We start from the raw sequence: 22674 nt of genomic DNA on the forward strand, positions 1-22674 counted from the left end.
CATTTTAAGGAAAAAAACAGAGCATTCATTGATGAACAGATCTAAATGATCCCTCAGCATGATGGTGAGGGAGTCCCAACCCAGTATTTTAGGAGAAGACTGCTAGTCAAGAGATGGGAAAAACAGGTGTGAGACGAGCCGCCTCAGACTCCCTGGCCAGCCACCGATGCAACATAAGGTTGATTTTATAAATACCAACCTGAAGCTATTTAAAAATCCTTGCGTAAACATGGCTTCCTGTCAGCATCAAAATCCAACACGCGAGCTATTTGGGGAATGTTTGGTTTTGTTCCTTTTTGCAAACAAACTCACTCCCTGCCAGCAGAAGCCCCAGCTCTGTCAGGAACGGAACAAGGCCCAGTCTCAAGCCTGGTGCAAGCGAGTGGACGGGGCAGCAAGCGGGCGGCCCGTGGGCGCTGGGAGCCTGAGGGGGAGCCGCAGAGCCGAGCCCAGGTGCACAGGGCCCGCTGGGGACACGAGAGGCCCGAATGCCTCCTTCCTGCCGGGCCTTGGCCAGGAGCCGCTCTAGGCCCTTAGAGAGGCCCAGGTGCCTTGAAGAGGTGGTGCCCGCTGGGCCCCGGCAAGACTCAGCTGCCAGTGGCCGCAGGCCAGGGCGTCACCTCGCCTGGCATGGGAAGTGCCCATCCGGCCACAGGAAAACATCCCTCTGCAGAGCGGCTAATGCCCCGTCGTGCCATTCAAGGGGTTGCGTGGGAACCCGGCGAGCACGAGGCAAGACAATAGCACGGGCACCCTGCAAGCAGCGTCTGGGCAAGAGGAAGGTGCTGTGGCTGGAGCAGAGCAGCTAGGAAACCACAAGCACCTTAGGCACTGCAGGAGCTGCTGGGGTGCAGGGCAGCATGAAGGAACCTCTGCAGGCAGTGTGGTGCAGAAGGAGGTCTGCAGGAGGGTATCCAGCATGGGGGAGCGGATTGGGTGCCATCTCCGGAGTAGGTTGGTGTTAGCACTGTCTGGCAGCTGCATGGTGCATTTGGATAACGAGGGGTGCAGCCGCCCACAGCCGGCAGCATGGAGAGGAGCAGGAGAAGATGCCAGGGATGGTCCCAGTCTGCAGCGGGAAGGACTTCAGGGGAGCCACCCTTGGAGGGTCTTTTCCTGCCTTGGAGGTCAGTTCAGAGTTCCCATAGTGGGTGGCTAACTATCGCACACAGCCTGTTCTTGCCCCCCTCCCTCTGCCCAACTGCCGACCCCTCTCTGGCGTGATGGTCCCAGCAATGCCCATCTCCCAGTATATCCCAAGAGGCTGCCTCTGGCCCTGAAGCTGTCCTGGCTGGAAATGAGCATCTAAAATCTTAGCCAAGCAGCATTTTGGTCTGTAGCAGAGCCACCATGAGACCATGGCAGAGCGAGACCTCACCCTCTGCCAGCCCTGCACCTCACTGCTGGCTGCCTGGGCTCGTCTCCAGCTTAGGGGCATGTGAGCAAGGAGGAGCTGCCTCGAAACAAACTGCTGGGAATATCTGCATGCAATCACCCTCTCATATCGCTAGGAAACACAACTTCGGAAACACCCAGGTTATGTAATGCCTGGGCAGAGCTGGCACGGGGGGCCCGGCAGCAATAAAAAGGAGAGGGAGGCGGTACACAGACAGAGCCCTGTGAGGAGCACGTCCTGAATATCAGCAACCACCTCCCAGCTGCAGACACCATGCAGGTGACCCCTGTCCTCCTGGTGCTCGCCCTGGCACTGGCTGTTCCCAGCTGCTCTGCTGAACGGAAGGTAAAGGCAGCCGTGGGCTGGGCTGGCTCCAGGCACGATCAGCAATGCGGTGGGGCTGGGTGCTGAGTGCCCCGTGCTCATTCTCTCTTTGCAGTGTGTTCTGACAGGATCTTGGATCAACGACCTGGGCTCCAATATGACCATCAATGAATTGAACAGCAAAGGCGAGTTCAGTGGCACTTACCTCACTGCCGTGACAGCCACCAACAACGAAATCAAGGTCTCCCCGCTGCAGGGCTCCCAGCAACGCAAGAACCAGCGCAACAAGGCCACCTTCGGTTTCACTGTCAACTGGGCTTTCTCAGGTGCTTCTCCTTTCCCCAACCTCCTTCTGGTGTCTCTGCCCTTCCCTCTGATGTCTCCAGTGACCCCTTGCCCTCCCTGGAGATGGTCTTCATGGTGCCTTTCTGTCCACAGTGGTGCCCTGTCCTCCCCTGTGATGTCCTCTGTTCTCCCTTGCCCTTCCCTATGACACCCCTGACAGTGCCCTGTCCTACCCTGCAATATCCCTGACAATCCTCTGCCCTCCCTTGTGAGGTCCCTATTGGTGTTGTCCCCTCTGATACAACATCCTTGGTGAGACACCGGAGGTCCCTGCCCTCCCATGTGCTGTCCCCAGCTGTGTCCTGCCCTCCCCTGCGCTGTTCCTGTTGGTCCCCTCACCACCCCACGACATCCTTCTGACAGCGGCTGAAGGGAACGGCTGGCCAGGTGTCCTGAGCTCACTCCATGCTCCACATGCCCCCTGAGGTCCCTAGAAATAACCCCCTGGCTCCAGAGACCAGACACATGGGGATGCCCAAGGCAGAGGGCAGGTTTCAGACCATGGGCTTCCCCCGCTGTCCTGCGGGCGCTTCACGCCTCCACTCTGTGCTTTCTCCTGCCTCTGCAGATGCCATCACCGTCTTCACCGGCCAGTGCTTTGTGGACAAGAATGGCAAGGAAGTTTTGAAGACCATGTGGCTCCTGCGAAGCCACGTCAACAGCCTCGAGGATGACTGGAAAGCCACCAGGTGAGTCGCAAGCAGTGCAGGGAACATGGCCCCCGGCGTATGGTTCTGGGCATGGAGCCAGGGAATAACGGGGACAGCATACCTTGTGCTTAACAGCCTTTAATCCTGCCCAGCGGCAGAGCAAAGAGTGCGGCTGGGAGCAGAGCGGCGGGGAGGTGCAGCGCTCCAGAGCAGGAGGTGGCACCCAGCTCCTGGTGCTGCAGACACTGGGAGGGGGGCCCAAAGACATCTTCCCCTACACAGACCCCATGTCTCCAGCCTCCAGGAACATGTTTCCCTCCCTAAATCCCCTCTCCCGCTTCTGTGTCCCACAGGGTTGGCGTCAACACCTTCATTCGCCTGGAGAGGCGGAGGGAGTGATAGAGCTGGGGGCTGCTCTGTCTTCCCCTCCAACCACCCGCACCACCATGGCTCCCGGTCGGGCTCGACCGGTGCAGGACTCTCACCTCCCTCCCTGTTGTTGCCAATAAAGCTTTGCTGCAAGCGGCTCCTCGGCTCTCATCGCTCTGTGCCCTCCCTGTGCCGCTCCCAGGACAGCCTGGCCCAGGGGAATCCATCCTTGGCAGCGGTCCCGGCTGCCGGGAGCTGCTGCCCGCCCGAGTCCCCATGCCGTATCGGACACTCAACCCGCAGCCGCAGCAAAAAAGTGTCCTGGGAGGGTCCGTGTGTCCAGGGAGGGTGGCAGGACACTGCTCTCTGCACCCCGAGCGGTCCTCCCTGCTCTGGGTGCGGTTTCCCGACCCTGTGCACTAGATATGAGCTACCCCAGGCTCTCCAGCCTCGACCCTGCAGGCGCTGGGCTGAAACCCGAAAGAAGCTCCGCAGGGGCAGCTGCCCTGCCCTGACGGTGGGTGTCCAGCCTGGCCTGGCACCCGCTATGGCCTCCCTGGCTCCACAGCAGCAGCCATGGGCAGGGGCGAGCGGAGGCGCCCGCAGTTCCTGCCGGGAAGAAGCAAGGCTGGAGGTGCGGGCCGCACGCCAGCTTTTCCTCTGACCTCAGTGTCCTTCACCTCCCTCTTCAGGGCGTCCTGATGGCATCAGGAGCACTGAAAGTCCTTACAGAGCAGGTAAGAGACTCCAATGTAAGACTGAGCTGCTTCAGACCATCTGACTAGCAGCAAAAATGATGTAAGGACCATTTTATGGTACTGAAGTAATGCGATGCAGAAATCCCTGTGTAAACATGGTATGTTGTCAGCATTAAAAGACTATATTCCAAAGTATTTTGTATTTTTTTTTCTTTTTTTTAAAAAAGACAACATAGAATTCCTTGAATCAAAGTCACTTTGGTTGGAGCATAAGCGCCTCTAAGCTGTGTAGAGTCGCAGCTCAGGTGGTTTGCGAAGCCAGCCCAAAATTTCCACCCACTCTGTGGTCGACTAAAAGAGCTGCTGCAGCAGGAACCCTACTCATCACGCTCCCTGCTCCTTAGCCTGCAATGAGGGTGAAGTAAGGGATTTCCAGACCTTACCTTGCTCTTTGCAAATCCAGGAATTCCTTGGCTCCCATTTCTTGCAGTAACCTTCCCTTACCCTGCTCCTACCCATTCATCCAGGCTCTCATGACCAAAATGAACCCCTGCTGCTCTGGCAGTATCCCAGAAGAAGTTTACATGCAATCCTCACCCGAATTTCCCCTGTTGAGATTTCAAAGGTTTCTTACCGTAGAGGTGGCAGCTGGAATTTGAGCGTGGGCAGCTGTTCCTCCACATGATGCCCGCTTGTGGAGGAGCTGCATCTCAGCTGCAGATGCAGCTGAGAATATTTTGACTTCTTGACATCCTTTAAGGTGACATAGCCACTGTCTGTCATTATCTGATTGGCAATGTATGCGGGGAGGAGCTGAGAGAGTGCGTTGTTTGGAGCTTGGATTGTTTTTTTTTTTAATCTTTTTTTCCACTAGCAACCTCTTCAGTTACTGGCCAGCTTGGCCGCACTGCTCCACAGGGTTTAAGTGGACACACAAGGCTCACAACTTCACCCTTTGCTCACTCCCAGGATGGCAGGGACCAGCAAAACGGAGTCAGTCTTGCTACCGTTGATGCTCTTTTGCTTTCACATTGCACCCTGTGAGCCTTTTCCAGCCTCACTCTCCTCGACATTGCATGTTTGTGAGCCGACTCATATCTTCTTCATCCCTCTGCAGTGTCTGCAACATTTGTTTGTGGAGTTCCTTCGTTTCATATTGGGATTGATCAGTGAGGAGTGTGGGATCTGTGTGTGACTTGATGCATACTGACACACAGCTGTGAATAAGCCTTACAAAAACACACATAATTACAATGATTAGAGCTCCTATAATCGCTGATGTTAACAGTCCTCTTAACCATTCCTTGGTCCCTCCTCCTTGGTTAAGGCACCTGTCCCTACCATTCAAATGCTTGCTCTGCTCTTACCTTGCGTACTTGTCGTAGGCCTGCATGTAGCTTCACAAAGTCAGGTTCGACTAAACGCAGTCCATCTAAACGCAGCATCTTCCATTCACTCAAGCACAAATTCTTCCTTGAGAAGCTAACGGAAAGCCAAGGGCCAAGCATTTCTGCCCCGCTACCCACTTCACCAAACACTGAATTCCCAGATGAAGTGCCTGCAAAGCATCTAAGATTGAGTGATCTGTTTGTTCCACTGGGGTTGGAATAGCTATTAGGACCTTCTCGCACTGCTCTATATCTAATTGGGATATGAAGCATTGGGCAATTGATGGAATGGGATTTGTCTTTGAACACTGTGTTACCATGATGTTGTCACATTATACCTTGGTGTGCTGAGACCCAGCTCAGGGAGGTAGCGAAGCCTGCCAAAAGGATCTGTCTCTTCATGACAGGCACCATTTAGATTTTACACAGTGTGATACCAAGAACCATAGGTGCTCCCAAAACACACGTTCTGTCAAAGGGCATGGTACTCCACAGCTCACTCTTGCCTGCAACAACGTTCCTTCAAGACCTAAGATTACACCTTAGGATCTGAGAGACTGAGGAACTGGAAGGCACATCTGAATTACAGCAGGCTTCCTCTGTCTCAGAAGAGAGGTTGGTTGGGCTGGTAGGTGTTGCTACCTTCTTGCAGTGAGACGCAGGTGTCCAAGTGGGTGGTTCTTTGCAGCAGGCAGCAGTACTGGTGATTAATAAGATTTGGTAGGATCCTTGGCATCAGGACTGGAGAACACTCTTTCTCCGCAGTGCTTTCACATATATCCACTTCTCTGGTTAGCTTTCAAGCGGCACTTCCTCCACACCCAGCAGCAGTGCATCCCTGTGTATAAGAAGTCAGGAAGAGGGGGCAGGAGACCTGCGTGGATGAGCATGGAGCTTGTGGTAATGCTCAAGCAGAAGGCGACGGTATACAGAATGTGGAAAAAAGCACAGGCCCCCTGGGAGAAATACAGGAACGTAGTCAGGGAATGCAGAGATGAGACAAGGAAAGCTAAGGCGCGGCTGGAACGCAATCTGACAAGGGACATTAAAAATAACAAGAAAATCTTCTTCAAATATATTAACAGCAAAAGGAAGATCAGGGAAAACCTCAGTCTGCTGGTGAACGAGATGGGCACCCGGGTTACAAATAGCACAGAAAAAGCAGAGTTGCTGAATGCCTTCTTCACTTCGGTGTTTACCAAGGGCAGCCCTTTAGAGTCCCGGGCCCTAGGGACAAGAGAAGAAGCCTGGAGAGATGAAGACTCGCCCCGGGTAAAGGAAGATTGGATCAGAGAGCACCTAAGGAAACTTGATACCCACAAGTCCATTGTCCCTGATGGGATGCACCCCAGAGTGCTGTGTGAGCTGGTGGATGTCATAGCTAAGCCGCTCTACATCATCTTTGAAAGATCCTGGAGAATGGGGGAGGTGCCGGAGGACTGGAAGAAGGCCAATGTCATGCCAGTCTTCAAAAAAGGCAAGAAGGAGGACCCAGGAAACTACAGACCAGTGAGCCTCACCTCTGTCCCCGGAAAAGTGATGGAACGGCTCATACTGGCCGTTGTTTCCAGGCACATGGAGGACAAGAAAATGCTCAAGAGTAGTCAGCATGGATTCACCAAGGGGAAATCTTGCTTGACTAACCTGATAGCCTTCTATGATGGAATGACCAGCTGGATAGATGAGGGGAGAGCAGTGGATGTCATCTGTCTTGAACTCACCAAGGCTTTTGACACCGTCCCTCACAACATCCTCCTGGGCAAGCTCCAGAAGTGTGAGATAGATGAGTGCACAGTGAGGTGGATTAGGAACTGGCTGGATGGCAGAGCTCAGAGGGTGGTGATCAGTGGTGCAGAGTCTAGTTGGAGGCCTGTAGCTAGCAGTGTCCTCCAGGGGTCAGTCCTTGGTCCAGTCCTGTTCAATTTACTCATCAATGACCTGGATGCAGGCACAGAGTGCACGCTCAGCAAGTTTGCTGATGATACAAGACTGGGAGGAGTAGTTGATACCCCAGAGGGCTGCGCTGCCATCCAGAGGGACCTGGACAGACTGGACAACTGGGCGGTGAAAAACCTCATGCAATTCAACAAGGCCAAGTGCAAGGTTCTGCATCTGGGGAGGAATAACCCTAGACACCAGTACAGGCTGGGGATCGACCTTCTGGAGGGCAGCTCTGCAGAGAAAGACCTGGGCATCATGGTGGACGACAAGTTGACCATGAGGCTGCAGTGTGCCCTCGTGGCCAAGAAGGCCAAGGGAATCCTGGGGTGCATTAAGAAGAGCATCTCCAGCAGGTCGAGGGAGGTGATCCTGCCCCTCTACTCAGCCCTGGTGAGACCACATCTGGAGTATTGTGTCCAGTTCTGGGCTCCACAGTACAAGAGGGATGTGGAACTGCTGGAGACAGTTCAACGCAGGGCCACACGGATGATCAGGGGCCTGGAACCTCTGCTCAATGAGGAGAGAGTGAGGGAGCTGGGCCTGTTCAGCCTGGAGAAGAGAAGGCTGAGACGGGATCTAAGCAGTGTCTATAAGTACCTCAGGGGAGGGAGTGAGGAGGATGGTGCTGGCCTCTTTTCAGTGGGGCCACTGACAGAACTAGAGGTAATGGCCACAAACAGAAGCACCAAAAATTCCACAGGAACTTAAGGAAATTTTTTTTAACAGTGAGGGTGACAGAGCACTGGAAGAGGCTTCCCAGAGAGGTTGTGGAGTCTCCTTCTCTGGAGATCTTCAAAACCCGCTTGGACGCAGTCCTGTGCCACGTGCTCTAGGTGACCCTGCGTGTGCAGGGGGGTTGGACTAGATGACCTCTAGAGATCCCTTCCAACCTTAAGCGTTCTATGATTCTATGATCTGGTTATAAGGGATGGCACAGCACAGCAGTGCGTTCTGCAAGAGCGTCATGCATCTCTGGGTACAGAAACACAAACTTTTCGGGAGTTCTCTATCATGATCTAACAGTTGATTGTCCTCTAATATCAGGTTTCTTGGTTCAGTTGGAGGGGTAGGTAGCAGTCACATAGGCCTTCTCATAAGGATTTAATACAGTGATAGTGTGTGATTTTGGTCTGCCGGATTTCAAATATGCTGCAATGAAATGGGGCCTCTAGACACTTGAGCTTAGTTTCAGCACAAGTTTCTGCAATGCAGGTTTTCAAGGCTGCGTTCTTTCAGTCCCTACTCTCCCCTGGTTCGGGATGAGGGACACAGTGCAATTGCTGTTCAACATATAAAACTTTGCATACATCACAAATGATTAGTCCCATAAAATGAGTGCCTCAGTCAGTATGAATGGCCAAAGGTCATCCAAACCAGTGCATAAATACTTTCAGCAGCTTTTTAGCTACTGTGGTAGATTCGTCTCGTTTAGAAAGGTGAGCTTCTAGCCAACTGCGGAACGTCTCAATTATTACCAGAGCATATTCCAGATTACAAACCTGTCAACAAATTGGACAGGATTCATTAAAGGAACATCTTTACGATACAACCAGCTTTAAGATGCAGCCACGGAGAGGTAAATAAACCAGCTAGAAGGTTACAGTGCTGAGGTTCACCATCAGATGCAGTAGGTAAAAGAGAAGCAGAATTAAGGGCAGAATGTCATTCTAGGGTCATTCTAGAGTAAATAAAAGAGCTTTCCTTCACAACAACAAGGCAGGAACTGAACACAAAACCGAGACAAAAAAGGGGTGGCCAAGAGTGACATGCTTATCCTTGCCGACTGAGAGCTGCTGCTGCAGTTGAGGGTAGATTGGAAGGAGGCAAACCAGCAGTAACATAATCAAGCATGGAGTAGGATCTAGCATGGACTTGCAATAGTTGGAAGACGTTGCAGCTCCACGGAGCTGGCCCAGAAATCTTTGCTTACGTGTCTGCAGTGTTTGAGAGAATGGCCACATGTATACACATCATGTGCCAGAGTCTCCCTGGGGTACTGGGATTTCCTTCTGGTTTCCATTTTCACTCATGTCAGGAAACAAAGGAAAGTCAGAAGGGACCTGTGCTACCTGAATGTCAATTTATGGTCTCTGCTGCCGAGGTGAGTATCCAGCCCTAAACTAAAACCAGAGAACAAAGGGGAAAGAGACAAGACACACAAGGGGTCCTCCTGGTGTGATGTCTCACCTGAGCCCACCATGTTGGCCAAGGTTGGGGTCTTTAGCAAACAGAAAGCAACAAGCCTCCTCCTGGAGCCAGACCCAGGGGAGGGGAGGAGGTAGCTGACAGTTGAGGATAAAAGCCCCACCACATGCCCCTGCATTTGACTTATGCCAGTCATCACCAGTGTGGCTTGTGAGCAGCTTGGTCTGTACTCATGCTCCCTTTGGCAGCCTGCTTATGGTTTCAGAGTTGTCCTTGAATCAATCCATTCATTCCATGTTCATACTGTATTTGTCGATGGAAGCATCCCAATAATTCCAGAGCACCATAGCTCCTGATTTTTCTAGTACTTCCCTTAAGCACTCCATTTTATTCATATCAAAGGTCCCTTTTCCTGAGAATGGTTCAGAAAGTCTGAGGAAAATAATGAGTATACTCAAAATAAGCCAGTGTACCTATTGATGGAATAGGATTGATTTAGATGGCTGGGTAACCCATCTCATTTTTAATAAATACTATGAGGTATGTATACCAAAGCTACCTGAGAGCTGTAAGTCTCTGTGGTCCCTGCTCTTTTGCCACAGTAATGCCTAGGTAAAGGATGTTCAGACCTTGCCCTCCTCTTAGTGGTCCTATTCTTTAGTCCTTAATAATGCTGAGGTAAAGGATGTCCGGACCTTGCCCTCCTCTTAGTGGTCCCTACTCTTAACCCTAAATAAGGCCAAAGCAAAGGATGTCCGGACCTTGCCCTCCTCTTAGTGGTTCCTACTCTTAACCCTTAATAAGGCCAAAGCAAAGGATGTCCGAACCTTGCCCTCCTCTTAGTGGTTCCTTATCTCCAACTGAGGTACTGGAATGGCAGGCCAGATTGGGTCTAACACCAACATCTACCCTCATGCTGCCCTTAGGTAATGAGGAGTGCAGAAGCCTGTGGCCAGGTACATATGGAGAGGACCAGGAGATGGGAACACCCAGGTTATGAAATGCCGGGGCAGAGCTGGGGTCCCTGGCAGCAATAAAAAGGAGAGGGAGGTGGCACACAGACAGACCCTGTGAGGAGCACGTCTCGGACACCAGCAACCACCTCCCAGCTGCAGACACCATGCAGGTGACCCCTGTCCTCCTGGCGCTCACCCTGGCACTGGCCGTTCCCAGCTGCTCTGCACAACAACCGGTAAAGGCAGCCGCAACCTAGGCTGGCTCCAGGCACGGCCAGCAGTGCCGTGGGGCTGGGTGCTGAGTGCCCCGTGCTCATTCTCTCTTTGCAGTGTAACCTAACAGGAAACTGGACCAACGACCTGGGCTCCAATATGACCATCAATGAACTGAACAGCAAAGGCGAGTTCAATGGCAGCTACCACACTGCCGTGAAAGCCACCAACAATGAAATCAAGGTCTCCCCACTGCAGGGCTACCAGCACGTCAAGGACCAGTGCAAAAATGCCACCTTCGGTTTCACTGTCAACTGGAATTTCTCAGGTGCTTCTCCTTTCGCCAGCATCCCTCTGGTGTCTCTGCCCTTCCCTCTGATGTCTCCAGTGGCCCCTTGCCCTCCCCGGAGATGGTCTTCATGGTGCCTTTCTGTCCACTGTGGTGCCCTGTCCTCCCCTGTGATGTCCTCTGTTCTCCCTTGCCCTTCCCTATGACACCCCTGACAGTGCCCTGTTCTCCCCTGCAATATCCCTGACAATCCTCTGCCCTCCCTTGTGAGGTCCCTATTGGTGTTGTCCCCTCTGATACAACATCCTTGGTGGGACACTGGTGCTCCCTGCCCTCCCATGTGCTGTTCCCAGCTGTGTCCTGCCCTCCCCTGCGCTGTTCCTGCTGGTCCCCCCACCGCCCCACCACATCCTTCTGACAGCGGCTGAAGGGAATGGCTGGCCAGGTGTCCTGAGCTCACTCCATGCTCCACATGCCCCCTGAGGTCCCTAGAAATAAGCCTCTGACTCCAGAGACCAGGCACATAGGGACGCCTGAGGTAGAGGGCAGGTTTCAGACCATGGTCTTCCCCTGCTGTCCTGCGGGTGTTTTACGCCTCCACTCTGTGCTTTCTCCTGCCTCTGCAGACTCCATCACCGTCTTCACTGGCCAGTGCTTCGTGAACAACAGCAAGGAAGTTTTGAAGACCATGTGGCTCCTGCGAAGCCACGTCAACAGCCTCGAGGATGACTGGAAAGCCACCAGGTGAGTCGCAAGCAGTGCAGGGAAGATGGCCCCTGGCGCATGGTTCTGGGCATGGAGCCAGGGAATAACGGGGACAACATACCTTGTGCTTAACAGCCTTTAATCCTGCCCAGTGGCAGAGCAAAGAGCGCAGCTGGGAGCAGAGCGGCGGGGAGGTGCAGCGCTCCAGAGCAGGAGGTGGCACCCAGCTCCTGGTGCTGCAGACAGTGGGAAGGAGGCCCGGGGACATCTTCCCCTACACAGCCCCCATGTTGCCAGCCTCCAGGAACATGTTTCCCTCCATAAATCCCCTCTCCCCCTTCTGTGTCCCACAGTGTTGGCGTCAACACCTTCACCCGTCTGAAGAAACAGAGGGAGCGATAGAGCTGGGGCCCGCTCTGTCTTCCCCTCCAACCGCCCGCACTGCCGTGGCTCCCAGTCCGGCTCAAGCGGTGCAGGACTCTCACCTTCCTCCCTGTTGTTGCCAATAAAGCTTTGCTGCAAGCGGCTCCTCGGCTCTCATCGCTCTGTGCCCTCCCTGTGCCGCTCCCAGGACAGCCTGGCCCGGGGGGATCCGTCCTTGGCAGCCGTCCCGGCTCCTGGGAACTGCTGCCCGCCCGCGGCCCCATGCCGTATCGGACCCCCAACCCGCAGCCGCAGCAAAAAAGTGTCCTGGGAGGGTCTGTGTGTCCAGGAAGGGTGGAAGGACACTGCTCTCTGCACCCCGAGCGGTCCTCCCTGCTCTGGGTGCGGTTTCCCGACCCTATGCACTAGATATGAGCTACCCCAGGCTCTCCAGCCTCGACCCTGCAGGCACTGGGCTGAAACCCGAAAGAAGCTCCGCAGAGGCAGCTGCCCTGCCCTGACGGTGGGTGTCCAGCCTGGCCTGGCACCCGCTATGGCCTCCCTGGCTCCACAGCAGCAGCCACGGGCAGGGGCGAGTGGAGGCGCCCGCAGTTCCCGCCGGGAAGAAGCAAGGCTGGAGGTGCGCGCCGCAGGCCGGCTTTTCCTCTGACCTCAGTGTCCTTCACCTCCCTCTTCAGGGCGTCCTGATGGCATCAGGAGCACTGAAAGTCCTTAAAGAGCAGGTAAGAGACTCCCATGTAAGACTGAGCTGCTTCAGACCATCTGGCTAGCAGCAAATATGATGTAAGGACAATTTTATGCTACCGAAGTAGTGCGATGCAGAAATCCCTATGTAAACATGGTATGTTGTCAGCATTAAAAGACTAAATTCCAAAGTATTTTGTATTTTTTTTCTTTTTTTAAAAAAAGAACATAGAATTCCTCCGATCACAGTCACTTTGGCTGGAGCGTAGGAGCCTCCAAGCTGTGCAGAGTCGGAGCTCAGGTGGTTTGTGAAGACAGCCCAAAATACCCACCCACTCTGTGGCCGACTAAAAGAGCTGCTGCAGCAGGAACCCTACTCGTCATGCTCCCTGCTCCTTAGCCTGCAATGAGGGTGAAGTAAGGGATTTCCAGACCTTACCTTGCTCTCTGCAAATCCAGGAATTCCTTGGCTCCCATTTCTTGTAGTAACCTTCCCTTACCCCGCTCCTACTCACTCATCCAGGCTCTCATGAGCAAAATGAAACCCTGCTGCTTTGACAATCTCTCAGAAGCTAACAGGCAATCCTCACCCAAATTTCCCTTGTTGAGATTTCAAAGGTTTCTTACCGTAGAGGTGGCAGCTGGAATTTGAGCGTGGGCAGCTGTTCCTCCACATGATGCTCGCTTGTGGAGGAATTGCATCTCAGCTGCAGATGCAGCTGAGAATATTTTGACTTCTTGACATCCTTTAAGGTGACAGCCACTGTCTGTCATTATCTGATTGGCAATGTATGTGGGGAGGAGCTGAGAGAGTGCGTTGTTTGGAGCATGGATTGTTTTTTTTAATCTTTTTTTCCACTAGCAACCTCTTCAGTTACTGGCCAGCTTGGCCTCACTGCTCCACAGGGTTTAAGCGGACACACAAGGCTCACAACTTCACCCTTTGCTCACTCCCAGGATGGCAGGGACCAGCAAAACGGAGTCAGTCTTGCTACCGTTGATGCTCTTTTGCTTTCACATTGCACCCTGTGAGCCTTTTCCAGCCTCACTCTCCTCGACATTGCATGTTTGTGAGCCGACTCATATCTTCTTCATCCCTCTGCAGTGTCTGCAACATTTGTTTGTGGAGTTCCTTCGTTTCATATTGGGATTGATCAGTGAGGAGTGTGGGATCTGTGTGTGACTTGATGCATACTGACACACAGCTGTGAATAAGCCTTACAAAAACACACATAATTACAATGATTAGAGCTCCTATAATCGCTGATGTTAACAGTCCTCTTAACCATTCCTTGGTCCCTCCTCCTTGGTTAAGGCACCTGTCCCTACCATTCAAATGCTTGCTCTGCTCTTACCTTGCGTACTTGTCGTAGGCCTGCATGTAGCTTCACAAAGTCAGGTTCGACTAAACGCAGTCCATCTAAACGCAGCATCTTCCATTCACTCAAGCACAAATTCTTCCTTGAGAAGCTAACGGAAAGCCAAGGGCAAAGCAGTTCTGCCCTGCTACCCACTTCACCAAACACTGAATTCCCAGATGAAGTGCCTGCAAAGCATCTAAGATTGAGTGATCTGTTTGTTCCACTGGGGTTGGAATAGCTATTAGGACCTTCTCGCATCGCTCCAAATCTAATTGGGGTGTGAAGCATTGGGCAAATTGATGGAATTGGATTTGTCTTTGAACTTTGTGTTACCATGATGTTGTCACATTATGCCTAGGTGTGCTGAGACCAAGCTCAGGGAAATAGTGAAGCCTGCCAAAAGGATCTGTCTCTTCATGACAGGCACCATTTAGGTTTTACACAGTGTGATACCAAGAACCATAGGTGCTCCCAAAACACACGTTCTATCAAAGGGCATGGTACTCCACGGCCCACTCTCGCCTGCAACAACGTTCCTTCAAGACCTAAGATTACACCTTAGGCTCTGAGAGACCGAGGAACTGGAAGGCACACCTGGATTACAGCAGGTTTCCTCTGTCTCAGAAGAGAGGTTGGTTGGGCTGTGTTCTGTAGGTGTTGCTACCTTCTTGCAGTGAGACGCAGGTGTCCAAGTGGGTGGTTCTTTGCAGCATGCAGCAGTACTGGTGATTAATAAGATTTGGTAGGATCCTTGGCATCAAGACCGGAGAACACTTTTTCTCTGCAGTACTTTCACATATATCCACTTTTCTGGTTGTAAGGGATGGCACAGCACAGCAGTGCGGTCTGTGGGTACAGACACACAAAACTTTTCAGGAGTTCTCTACCATAATCTAACAGTTGATTGTCCTCTAATATCAGGTTTCTTGGTTCAGCTGGAGGGGTAGGTAGCAGTCGCATAGGCCTTATCATAAGGATTTAATACAGTGATAATGCGTGGTTTTGGTCTGCCGGATTTCAAATATGCTGCATTGAAATGGGGCCTCTAGCCACTTGAGCTTAGTTTCTGCACAAGTTTCTGCAATGCAGGTTTTCAAGGCTGCATTTTTTCATTCCACACTCCCCCTTGGTTCAGAATGAGGGGCACAGTGCAATTGCTGTTCAACATATAAAACTTTGCATACATCACAAATGATGAGTCCCATAAAATGAGTGCCTCAGTCAGTATGAATGGCCAACGGTCATCCAAACCAGAGCATAAATAGTTTCAGCAGTTTTTTTGCTACTGTGGTAGATTCGTCTCGTTTAGAAAGGTGAGCTTCTAGCCAACGGGGAACATCTCAATTATTACAAGAGCATATTCCAGATTACAAACCCGTCAACAAACTGGACAGGATTCATTTAAAGAACATCTTTAAGATACAGCTGCCTTTAAGATGCAGCCACAGAGAGGAAAATAAGTCAGCTAAAAGATTACAGAGCTGAGGTTCACCATCAGATGCAGTAGGTAAAAGAGAAGCAGAATTAAGAGTGGAATGTCTTTCTAGGGTCATTCTAGAGTAAATAAAAGAGCTTTCCTTCACAACAAGGCAGGAACTGAACACAAAACCGAGACAAAAAAGGAGTTTGCCAAGAGCGACACATTTATCCTTGCCGACTGAGAGCTGCTGCTGCAGTTGAGGGTAGATTGGAAGGAGGCAAACCAGCAGTAACACAATCAAGCGTGGAGCAGGATCTAGCATGGACCTGCAATAGTTGGAAGACGTTGCAGCTCCACGGAGCTGGCCCAGAAATCTTTGCTTACGTGTCTGCAGTGTTTGAGAGAATGGCCACATGTATACACATCATGTGCCAGAGTCTCCCTGGGGTACTGGGATTTCCTTCTGGTTTCCATTTTCACTCATGTCAGTAGACAAAGGAAAGTCAGAATGGACCTGTGCTACCTGAATGTCAATTTATGGTCTCTGCTGCCGAGGTGAGTATCCAGCCCTAAACTAAAACCAGAGAACAAAGGGGAAAGAGACAAGACACACAAGGGGTCCTCCTGGTGTGATGTCTCACCTGAGCCCACCATGTTGGCCAAGGTTGGAGTCTTTAGGAAACAGAAGGCAACGAGGCTCCTGCTGGAGCCAGACCCAGGGGAGGGGAGGAGGTAGCTGACAGTTGAGGATAAAAGCCCCACCACATGCCCCTGCATTTGACTTATGCCAGTCATCACCAGTGTGGCTTGTGAGCAGCTTGGTCTGTACTCATGCTCCCTTTGGCAGCCTGCTTATGGTTTCAGAGTTGTCCTTGAATCAATCCATTCATTCCACGTTCATAACGTATTTGTCGATGGAAGCATCCCAATAATTCCAGAGCACCATAGCTCCTGATTTTTCTAGTACTTTCCTTAAATACACCATTTTATTCATATCAAAGGTCCCTTCTCCTGAGAATGGTTCAGAAAGTCTGAGGAGAATACTTAGGATACTCGTAATAAGCCAGTTTACCTTTTGATGGAATAGATTGATTTAGATTGCTGGGTAACCCGTCTCATTTTTTTTTTAATAAATACTATGAGGTATGTATACCAAAGTTATCTGAGAGCTGTAAGTCTCTGTGATCCCTGCTCTTTTGCCACAGTAATGCCAAGGTAAAGGATGTTCAGACCTTGCCCTCCTCTTAGTGGTCCTATTCTTTAGTCCTTAATAATGCTGAGGTAAAGGATGTCCAGACCATGCCCTCCTCTTAGTGGTCCCTACTCTTAACCCTTAATAAGGCCAAAGCAAAGGATGTCCGGACCTTGCCCTCCTCTTAGTGGTCCCTTATCTCCAGCTGAGGTACTGGAATGGCAGGCCAGATTGGGTCTAACACCATCCAGTACCCTCATGCTGCCCTTAGGTAATGAGGAGTGCAGCAGCCTGTGGTCAGGAGCATGTGGAGAGGACCAGGAGATGGGAACACCCAGGTTATGCAATGCCGGGGCAGAGGTGGGGGCCCCGGCAGCAATAAAATGAGAGGGAGGCGGCACACAGACAGACCATTCTGAGGAGCACGTCCTGGACATCAGCAACCACCTCCCAGCTGCAGACACCATGGAGGTGACCCCTGTCCTCCTGGTGCTCGCCTAGCACTGGCCGTTCCCAGCTGCTCTGCTGAGCGCCAGTTAAAGGCAGCCGCGGGTCGGGCTGGCTCCAGGCACGGCTGGCAGTGCCGTGGGGCTGGGTGCCAACTGCCCATGCTCATTCTGTCTTTGCAGAGTCTCCTGTCAGGAGCTTGGATCAACGAACTGGGCTGCACTATGTTCATCAATGATGTGAACGACAGAGGCGAGTTTGATGGTATCTACAGGGCCTTTGTGGCAGAAGGTACATTTCCACTGCGTGGATTCCAGCAGAGGAATGAAGAACAGCCCACCTTCGGTTTCACTATCAAATTGACTTTGCCAGGTGCTTCTCCCTTCCCCAGCCTCCTTCTGGTGTCTCTGCCCTTCCCTCTGATGCCTCCAGTAGCCCCTTGCCCTCCCTGGAGATGATCTTCATGTTACCTTTCTGTCCACAGTGGCACCCAGTCCTCCCCTGTGATGTCCTCTGTTATCCCTTGCCCTTCCCTATGACACCCCTGACAGTGCCCTGTCCTCCCCTGCAATATCCCTGACAGTTCCCTGCCCTCCCTTGTGAGGTCCCTATTGCTGTTGTCCCCTCTGCTACAATGTCCCTGGTGGAACACTGCTGCTCCCTGCCCTCCCATGTGCTGTCCCCAGCTATGCCCTGTCCTCCCCTGCACTGTCCCTGTCGGTCCCCCCACGGCCCCATGACATCCTCCCGACGGCGGCTGAAGGGAACGGCTGACCAGGTGTCCTGAGCTCACTCCATGCTCCAGATGCCCCCCAAGGTACCTAGGAATAAGGTCCTGGCTCCAGAGACCAGGCACGTGGGGACACCCAAGGCAGGGGCAGGTTTCAGACCATGGGCTTCCCCCGTTGTCCTGCGGGCGCTTCACGCCCCCACTCTGTGCTTTCTCCCGCCTCTGCAGGCTCCATCACTGTCTTCGCTGGCCAGTACTTCGTGGACAAGAATGGCAAGGAAGTTCTGAAGACCACATGGCTCCTGCGAGATCCCGTGGACTGCCTCGAGGATGACTGGAAAGCCACCAGGTGAGTTGCGAGCAGTGCAGGGAACACGGCCCCCGGCGTATGGTTCTGGGCATGGAGCCAGGGAATAACGGGGACAACATACCTTGTGCTTAACAGCCTTGAATCCTGCCCAGTGGCAGAGCAAAGAGCGCGGCTGGGAGCAGAGCGGCGGGGAGGTGCAGTGCTCCAGAGCAGGAGGTGGCACCCAGCTCCTGGTGCTGCAGACACTGGGAGGGGGGCCCAGAGACATCTTCCCCTACACAGACCCCACGTCTCCAGCCTCCAGGAATGTGTTTCCCTCCCTAAATCCCCTCTCCCCCTTCTGTGTCCCACAGGGTTGGCGTCAGCACCTTCACCCGCCTGGAGAAACAGAGGGAATGTTAGAGCTGGGTCTGCTCTGTCTTCCCCTCCAACCACCCGCACCACCGTGGCTCCCGGTCCGGCTCAACTGATGCAGGACTCTCACCTCCCTCCCTGTTGTTGCCAATAAAGCTTTGCTGCAAGCGGCTCCTCGGCTCTCATCGCTCTGTGCCCTCCCTGTGCCGCTCCCAGGACAGCCTGGCCCGGGGGGATCCGTCCTTGGCAGCCGTCCCGGCTCCTGGGAACTGCTGCCCGCCCGAGACCCCATGCCGTATCGGACCCCCAACCCGCAGCCGCAGCAAAAAAGTGTCCTGGGAGGGTCCGTGTGTCCAGGGAGGGTGGAAGGACACTGCTCTCTGCACCCCGAGTGGTCCTCCCTGCTCTGGGTGCGGTTTCCTGACCCTATGCACTAGATATGAGCTACCCCAGGCTCTCCAGCCTCGACCCTGCAGGCGCTGGGCTGAAACCCGAAAGAAGCTCCGCAGAGGCAGCTGCCCTGCCCTGGCAGTGGGTGTCCAGCCTGGCCTGGCACCCGCTATGGCCTCCCTGGCTCCACAGCAGCAGCCACGGGCAGGGGCGAGCGGAGGCGCCCGCAGTTCCCGCCGGGAAGAAGCAAGGCTGGAGGTGCGCGCCGCAGGCCGGCTTTTCCTCTGACCTCAGTGTCCTTCACCTCCCTCTTCAGTGCGTCCTGATGGCATCAGGAGCACTGAAAGTCCTTACAGAGCAGGTAAGAGACTCCCATGTAAGACTGAGCTGCTTCAGACCATCTGGCTAGCAGCAAATATGATGTAAGGACAATTTTATGATACTGAAGTAACGCGATGCAGAAATCCCTGTGTAAACATGGTATGTTGTCAGCATTAAAAGACTAAATTCCAAAGTATTTTGTATTTTTTTCTTTCTTTTTTTTTTTAACAACATAGAATTCCTCCGATCACAGTCCCTTTGGCTGCAGTGTAACAGCCTCCAAGTTGTGCAGAGTCGGAGCTCAGGTGGTTTGTGAAGACAGCCCAAAATACCCACCCACTCTGTGGCCGACTAAAAGAGCTGCTGCAGCAGGAACCCTACTCATCACGCTCCCTGCTCCTTAGCCTGCAATGAGGGTGAAGTAAGGGATTTCCAGACCTTACCTTGCTCTCTGCAAATCCAGGAATTCCTTGGCTCCCGTTTCTTGCAGTAAGCTTCCTTTACCCCGCTCCTTCTCACTCATCTAGGCTCTCATGACCAAAATGAACCCCTCCTGCTCTGGCCATCTCCCAGAAGCTTACATGCAATCCTCACCCAAATTTCCCTTGTTCAGATTTCAAATTTCCCTTTTTGAGATTTCAAAGGTTTCTTACCGTATAGGGGGCAGCTGGAATTTGAGCGTGGGCAGCTGTTCCTCCACATGATGCCCACTCATGGAGGAGCTGCATCTCAGTAACAGACCTCCTGTAGAGCTTTTGTAGAACGTTTTCACTTCTAGACATCCTTTAAGGTGACATAGACATGGTCTGTCATTATCTGATCGGTGATGGATGGTGGGAGGAGCTGAGAGAGTGGGTGGCTTGGAGCGTTTGGGTTTTTTGTTTGTTTGTTTGTTTGTTTGTTTTTGTCTTTTGTCTCTGTAATCCCTGCTCTTTTGCCACAATAATGCCAAATACCCTCCTCTTAGTGGTCCTGTTCTTTATTCCTTAATAATGCCAAAGCAAAGAAGGTCAGGATCTTGCCCTCCTCCTAGTGGTCCTTTATCTCCAGCTGAGGAACTGGAGTGCAAGGCTAGATGGAGTCTATACACTATCCAGTACCCACATGGCACATTTGGTAATGAGTGGCACAGCAGCCTGTGGCCAGGAGCATGTGATAAATCTAACAAAACAATAAGCTTACTATGTGCTGGATTTTAACAACTGACAAAATAAGCAAGGTAATGCATTTGAACATTACTCTACAAGAAAGAGAATAGTGATCAAGAAAAAGATACATCACCAATTGCCTAAATACTTTACCATCATTCAGATCTGCAGTCACTGGGGAGCCCCTGTTGCAGCGAGGATTTGGAGGACCTTCCAGGCAATTGGGAAGTCTTACGTGGTGTGTCAACCCATAAGTGATGTCTCCAAACTCACTGCAAGAGGGTCCAGATTTTATAAAACCAAATCGGCAAAACTTGCATTTTCTTTGTAAGTGGTAACATGTGGTATGTCCTACTTTCCTTATGGTCCGGGACCGGGACCGGCTTTGGATGGGAAAGTTCCCTTCAAGGTCAAGAACACTTGCATGAGACCCTACAGAAGTTACAATTTTAGGAGCCTATGTGCAGGTGAGCATAAGCAATTCTACAGGTGAGTTCTGTGTACTTCACAAAGGCAGAGGCATATTCAGCTGTATGTAACTCAACCCTGATTGAGCCTGTGGTTCAGGTCTTGGCATTTCACCAGGTTATGCAATGCCAGGGCAGGGCTGGGACCCTGGCAGCAATAAAATGAGAGGGAGGCGGCACACAGACAGACCCTGTGAGGAGCACGTCCCGGACATCAGCAACCACCTCCCAGCTGCAGACACCAAGCAGGTGACCCCTGTCCTCCTGGTGCTCGCCCTGGCACTGGCCGTTTCCAGCTGCTCTGCTGAGTGCAAGTTAAAGGCAGCCCTGAACTGGGCTGGCTCCAGGCATGACCAGCAATGCCGTGGGGCTGGGTGCTGAGTGCCCCCTGCTCATTCTCTCTTTGCAGTGTAACCTGACAGGAGATTGGATCAACGACCTGGGCTCCAATATGACCATCAATGCTGTGAAACACCAAAGGCAAGTTTGATGGCTCCTACGACTCCTCTGTAGCAGACAATAAAAGTGGTATCCAGGAGTCTCCACTGAGGGAATTCCAGCACATCAATAAAGAATAGCCCATTTTCGGTTTCACTGTCAGCTGGACTTTCTCAGGTGCTTCTCCCTTCCCCACACTTGCTGTGAAGTCCCCAGCAGCCCCTTGACCTTGTCTGCAGTATTCCTGATGATCTTATGCCCTCTCCTGAGATGCAACTGATGCTCCCATGACACCCCTGTGGTGTCCCCATTGGTGCCTTGCCCTCATTCAGAGGGAGATCCCTTGAGAATCCCTTGTCCTCGCCCAAGAGAGACATGGCACTGCTAGAGAGTCCAGTGTAGGGCTATAAAGATCATTAGGGAACTGGAGTACCTGTTATGTGAGGAAAAGCTCTCTCCAGAGGCCCCTTCCAACCTCTGCCATTCTGTGATTCCCTGATGGTCCCCTGCCCTCCTCTGTGATGTTTCTGACAGTGCTGCCACCTCCCCTGCAGTGTCCCAGCTGCTGCCCTGACCTCTTCCCGGTCCCTGATGCTTCTCCATCCCCAACCTTGGAGTTGTTTTGGTGGTGGTACCTCCCAGTCCTCAAGTATGACTTATGTCTGGGGCAAATCCAGTCTGGCAAGAGGAGAGGGCAGAGCCCAACCATTGCCTTTCCTTGCCATCCTTTGGGGTCATTCACGCCCCTGGTCAGCACTTTCCACCCTCCTCTTGCCCTGGCTCTGCAGAATCCACCAGTGTCTTCGTAAGACCAGTGCTTTGTGGATGAGTATGGAAAGGAAATTTGGAAGACCATGTGGCTAATGCGATTGCGGGTCAAGAGCATCCACAACAACTGGAATGCCACCAGATAAGCCCTGACAGTGCACGGAACACAGACCCCTGCACACAGTCCTGGGCATGGAGCAACATACCTTGTGCTTAACAGCCTTTAATCCTACCCAGTGGCAGAGCAAAGACCGTGGCCGGGAGGCAGAGTACGGCCCTTGGTGTCAGCTGGTAGCTGCACTACTGCAGCAGGGACAGTGGCACCCAGTCCCTGGTGCTGCAGACACTGCTGTGGGGGGCCCGGAGACGTGTTACTCTCCCCCTACATCTCTAAGCTCCTGGGCAGGGTGCCAGGCCAGCAGGCATTCTGTTTCCCTCCCTAAATCCCCTCTCCCCACTCTGTCCTGCAGAGTCAATGTCAACATCTTCACCCACAAAGTATCACCATATGTGAAGTGACGGAACTGGGGGCCGCACCGCCTCCTCCTCCCACCACTGCCTCGTCTCCAGACTGGGCTCGACCAATGCAGCACCCTCAACCCCATCACCTCCCCCATTCTCAGTAAAACTTTTCTGCAAGCGCCCACTTGGCTCTTGTCCCTCTGAGTCCTCCCCATGCTATCCTGGGCTCCCCATGCCATCCCTGTCCTGGATCAGCCCTGCTGCTGGGACCTCCACATGGCACTTCCTCCATCTCCAAGCCTGGCAGCCGCAGCCTGTCCCAGCTCCTGGGAGCCACCGGTGGCACCTGGGCTGCTGCCAGCTGTGGGCATGGCCAGTG

General features: G+C 52.8%; 2 protein-coding genes and 2 pseudogenes across 2 annotated transcripts; all 4 read left to right on the forward strand.

Moving 5' to 3' along the window:
• Positions 1–1815: 1815 nt before the first annotated feature.
• On the forward strand, positions 1816–3142 carry LOC104574529 (avidin). The gene is made up of 3 exons (XM_088520260.1): positions 1816–2046; positions 2634–2754; positions 3069–3142. The coding sequence occupies exons 1-3, from the start codon at positions 1878–1880 to the stop codon at positions 3112–3114; spliced, it is 336 nt and encodes a 111-aa protein (XP_088376386.1). The 5' UTR covers positions 1816–1877; the 3' UTR covers positions 3115–3142.
• Positions 3143–10328: 7186 nt separating this feature from the next.
• LOC104565811 (avidin) lies at positions 10329–11846 on the forward strand. Its single transcript, XM_088520259.1, has 4 exons — positions 10329–10448; positions 10543–10753; positions 11341–11458; positions 11773–11846. Exons 1-4 carry the CDS (start codon positions 10377–10379, stop codon positions 11819–11821), a joined length of 450 nt encoding a protein of 149 aa, XP_088376385.1. The 5' UTR covers positions 10329–10376; the 3' UTR covers positions 11822–11846.
• Positions 11847–16925: 5079 nt separating this feature from the next.
• On the forward strand, positions 16926–18349 carry LOC104574530 (avidin-related protein 4/5-like; annotated as a pseudogene).
• Positions 18350–19016: 667 nt separating this feature from the next.
• Positions 19017–21979, forward strand: LOC148595591 (avidin-related protein 2-like; annotated as a pseudogene).
• The last annotated feature ends 695 nt before the right edge of the window (positions 21980–22674 follow it).

The sequence above is a fragment of the Tinamus guttatus genome, unplaced genomic scaffold (genome assembly GCF_059628265.1).
Source record: "Tinamus guttatus ecotype Peru unplaced genomic scaffold, ASM5962826v1 Tinamus_guttatus_pri_ptg000084l, whole genome shotgun sequence".
Classification (NCBI taxonomy): Eukaryota; Metazoa; Chordata; class Aves; order Tinamiformes; family Tinamidae; genus Tinamus; species Tinamus guttatus.

What these genes read in the sequence shown, in the direction of transcription:
- LOC104574529 (XM_088520260.1), top strand. Translation starts at nt 1,878, where the DNA reads ATGACCATCAATGAATTGAACAGCAAAGGCGAGTTCAGTGGCACTTAC. An exon ending in TGTCAACTGGGCTTTCTCAG is followed by an intron (nt 2,047 to 2,633) that starts GTGCTTCTCCTT and finishes CTGCCTCTGCAG; the next exon opens with ATGCCATCACCGTCTTCACC. An exon ending in GATGACTGGAAAGCCACCAG is followed by an intron (nt 2,755 to 3,068) that starts GTGAGTCGCAAG and finishes TGTGTCCCACAG; the next exon opens with GGTTGGCGTCAACACCTTCA.
- LOC104565811 (XM_088520259.1), top strand. Translation starts at nt 10,377, where the DNA reads ATGCAGGTGACCCCTGTCCTCCTGGCGCTCACCCTGGCACTGGCCGTT. An exon ending in GCTGCTCTGCACAACAACCG is followed by an intron (nt 10,449 to 10,542) that starts GTAAAGGCAGCC and finishes CTCTCTTTGCAG; the next exon opens with TGTAACCTAACAGGAAACTG. An exon ending in GATGACTGGAAAGCCACCAG is followed by an intron (nt 11,459 to 11,772) that starts GTGAGTCGCAAG and finishes TGTGTCCCACAG; the next exon opens with TGTTGGCGTCAACACCTTCA.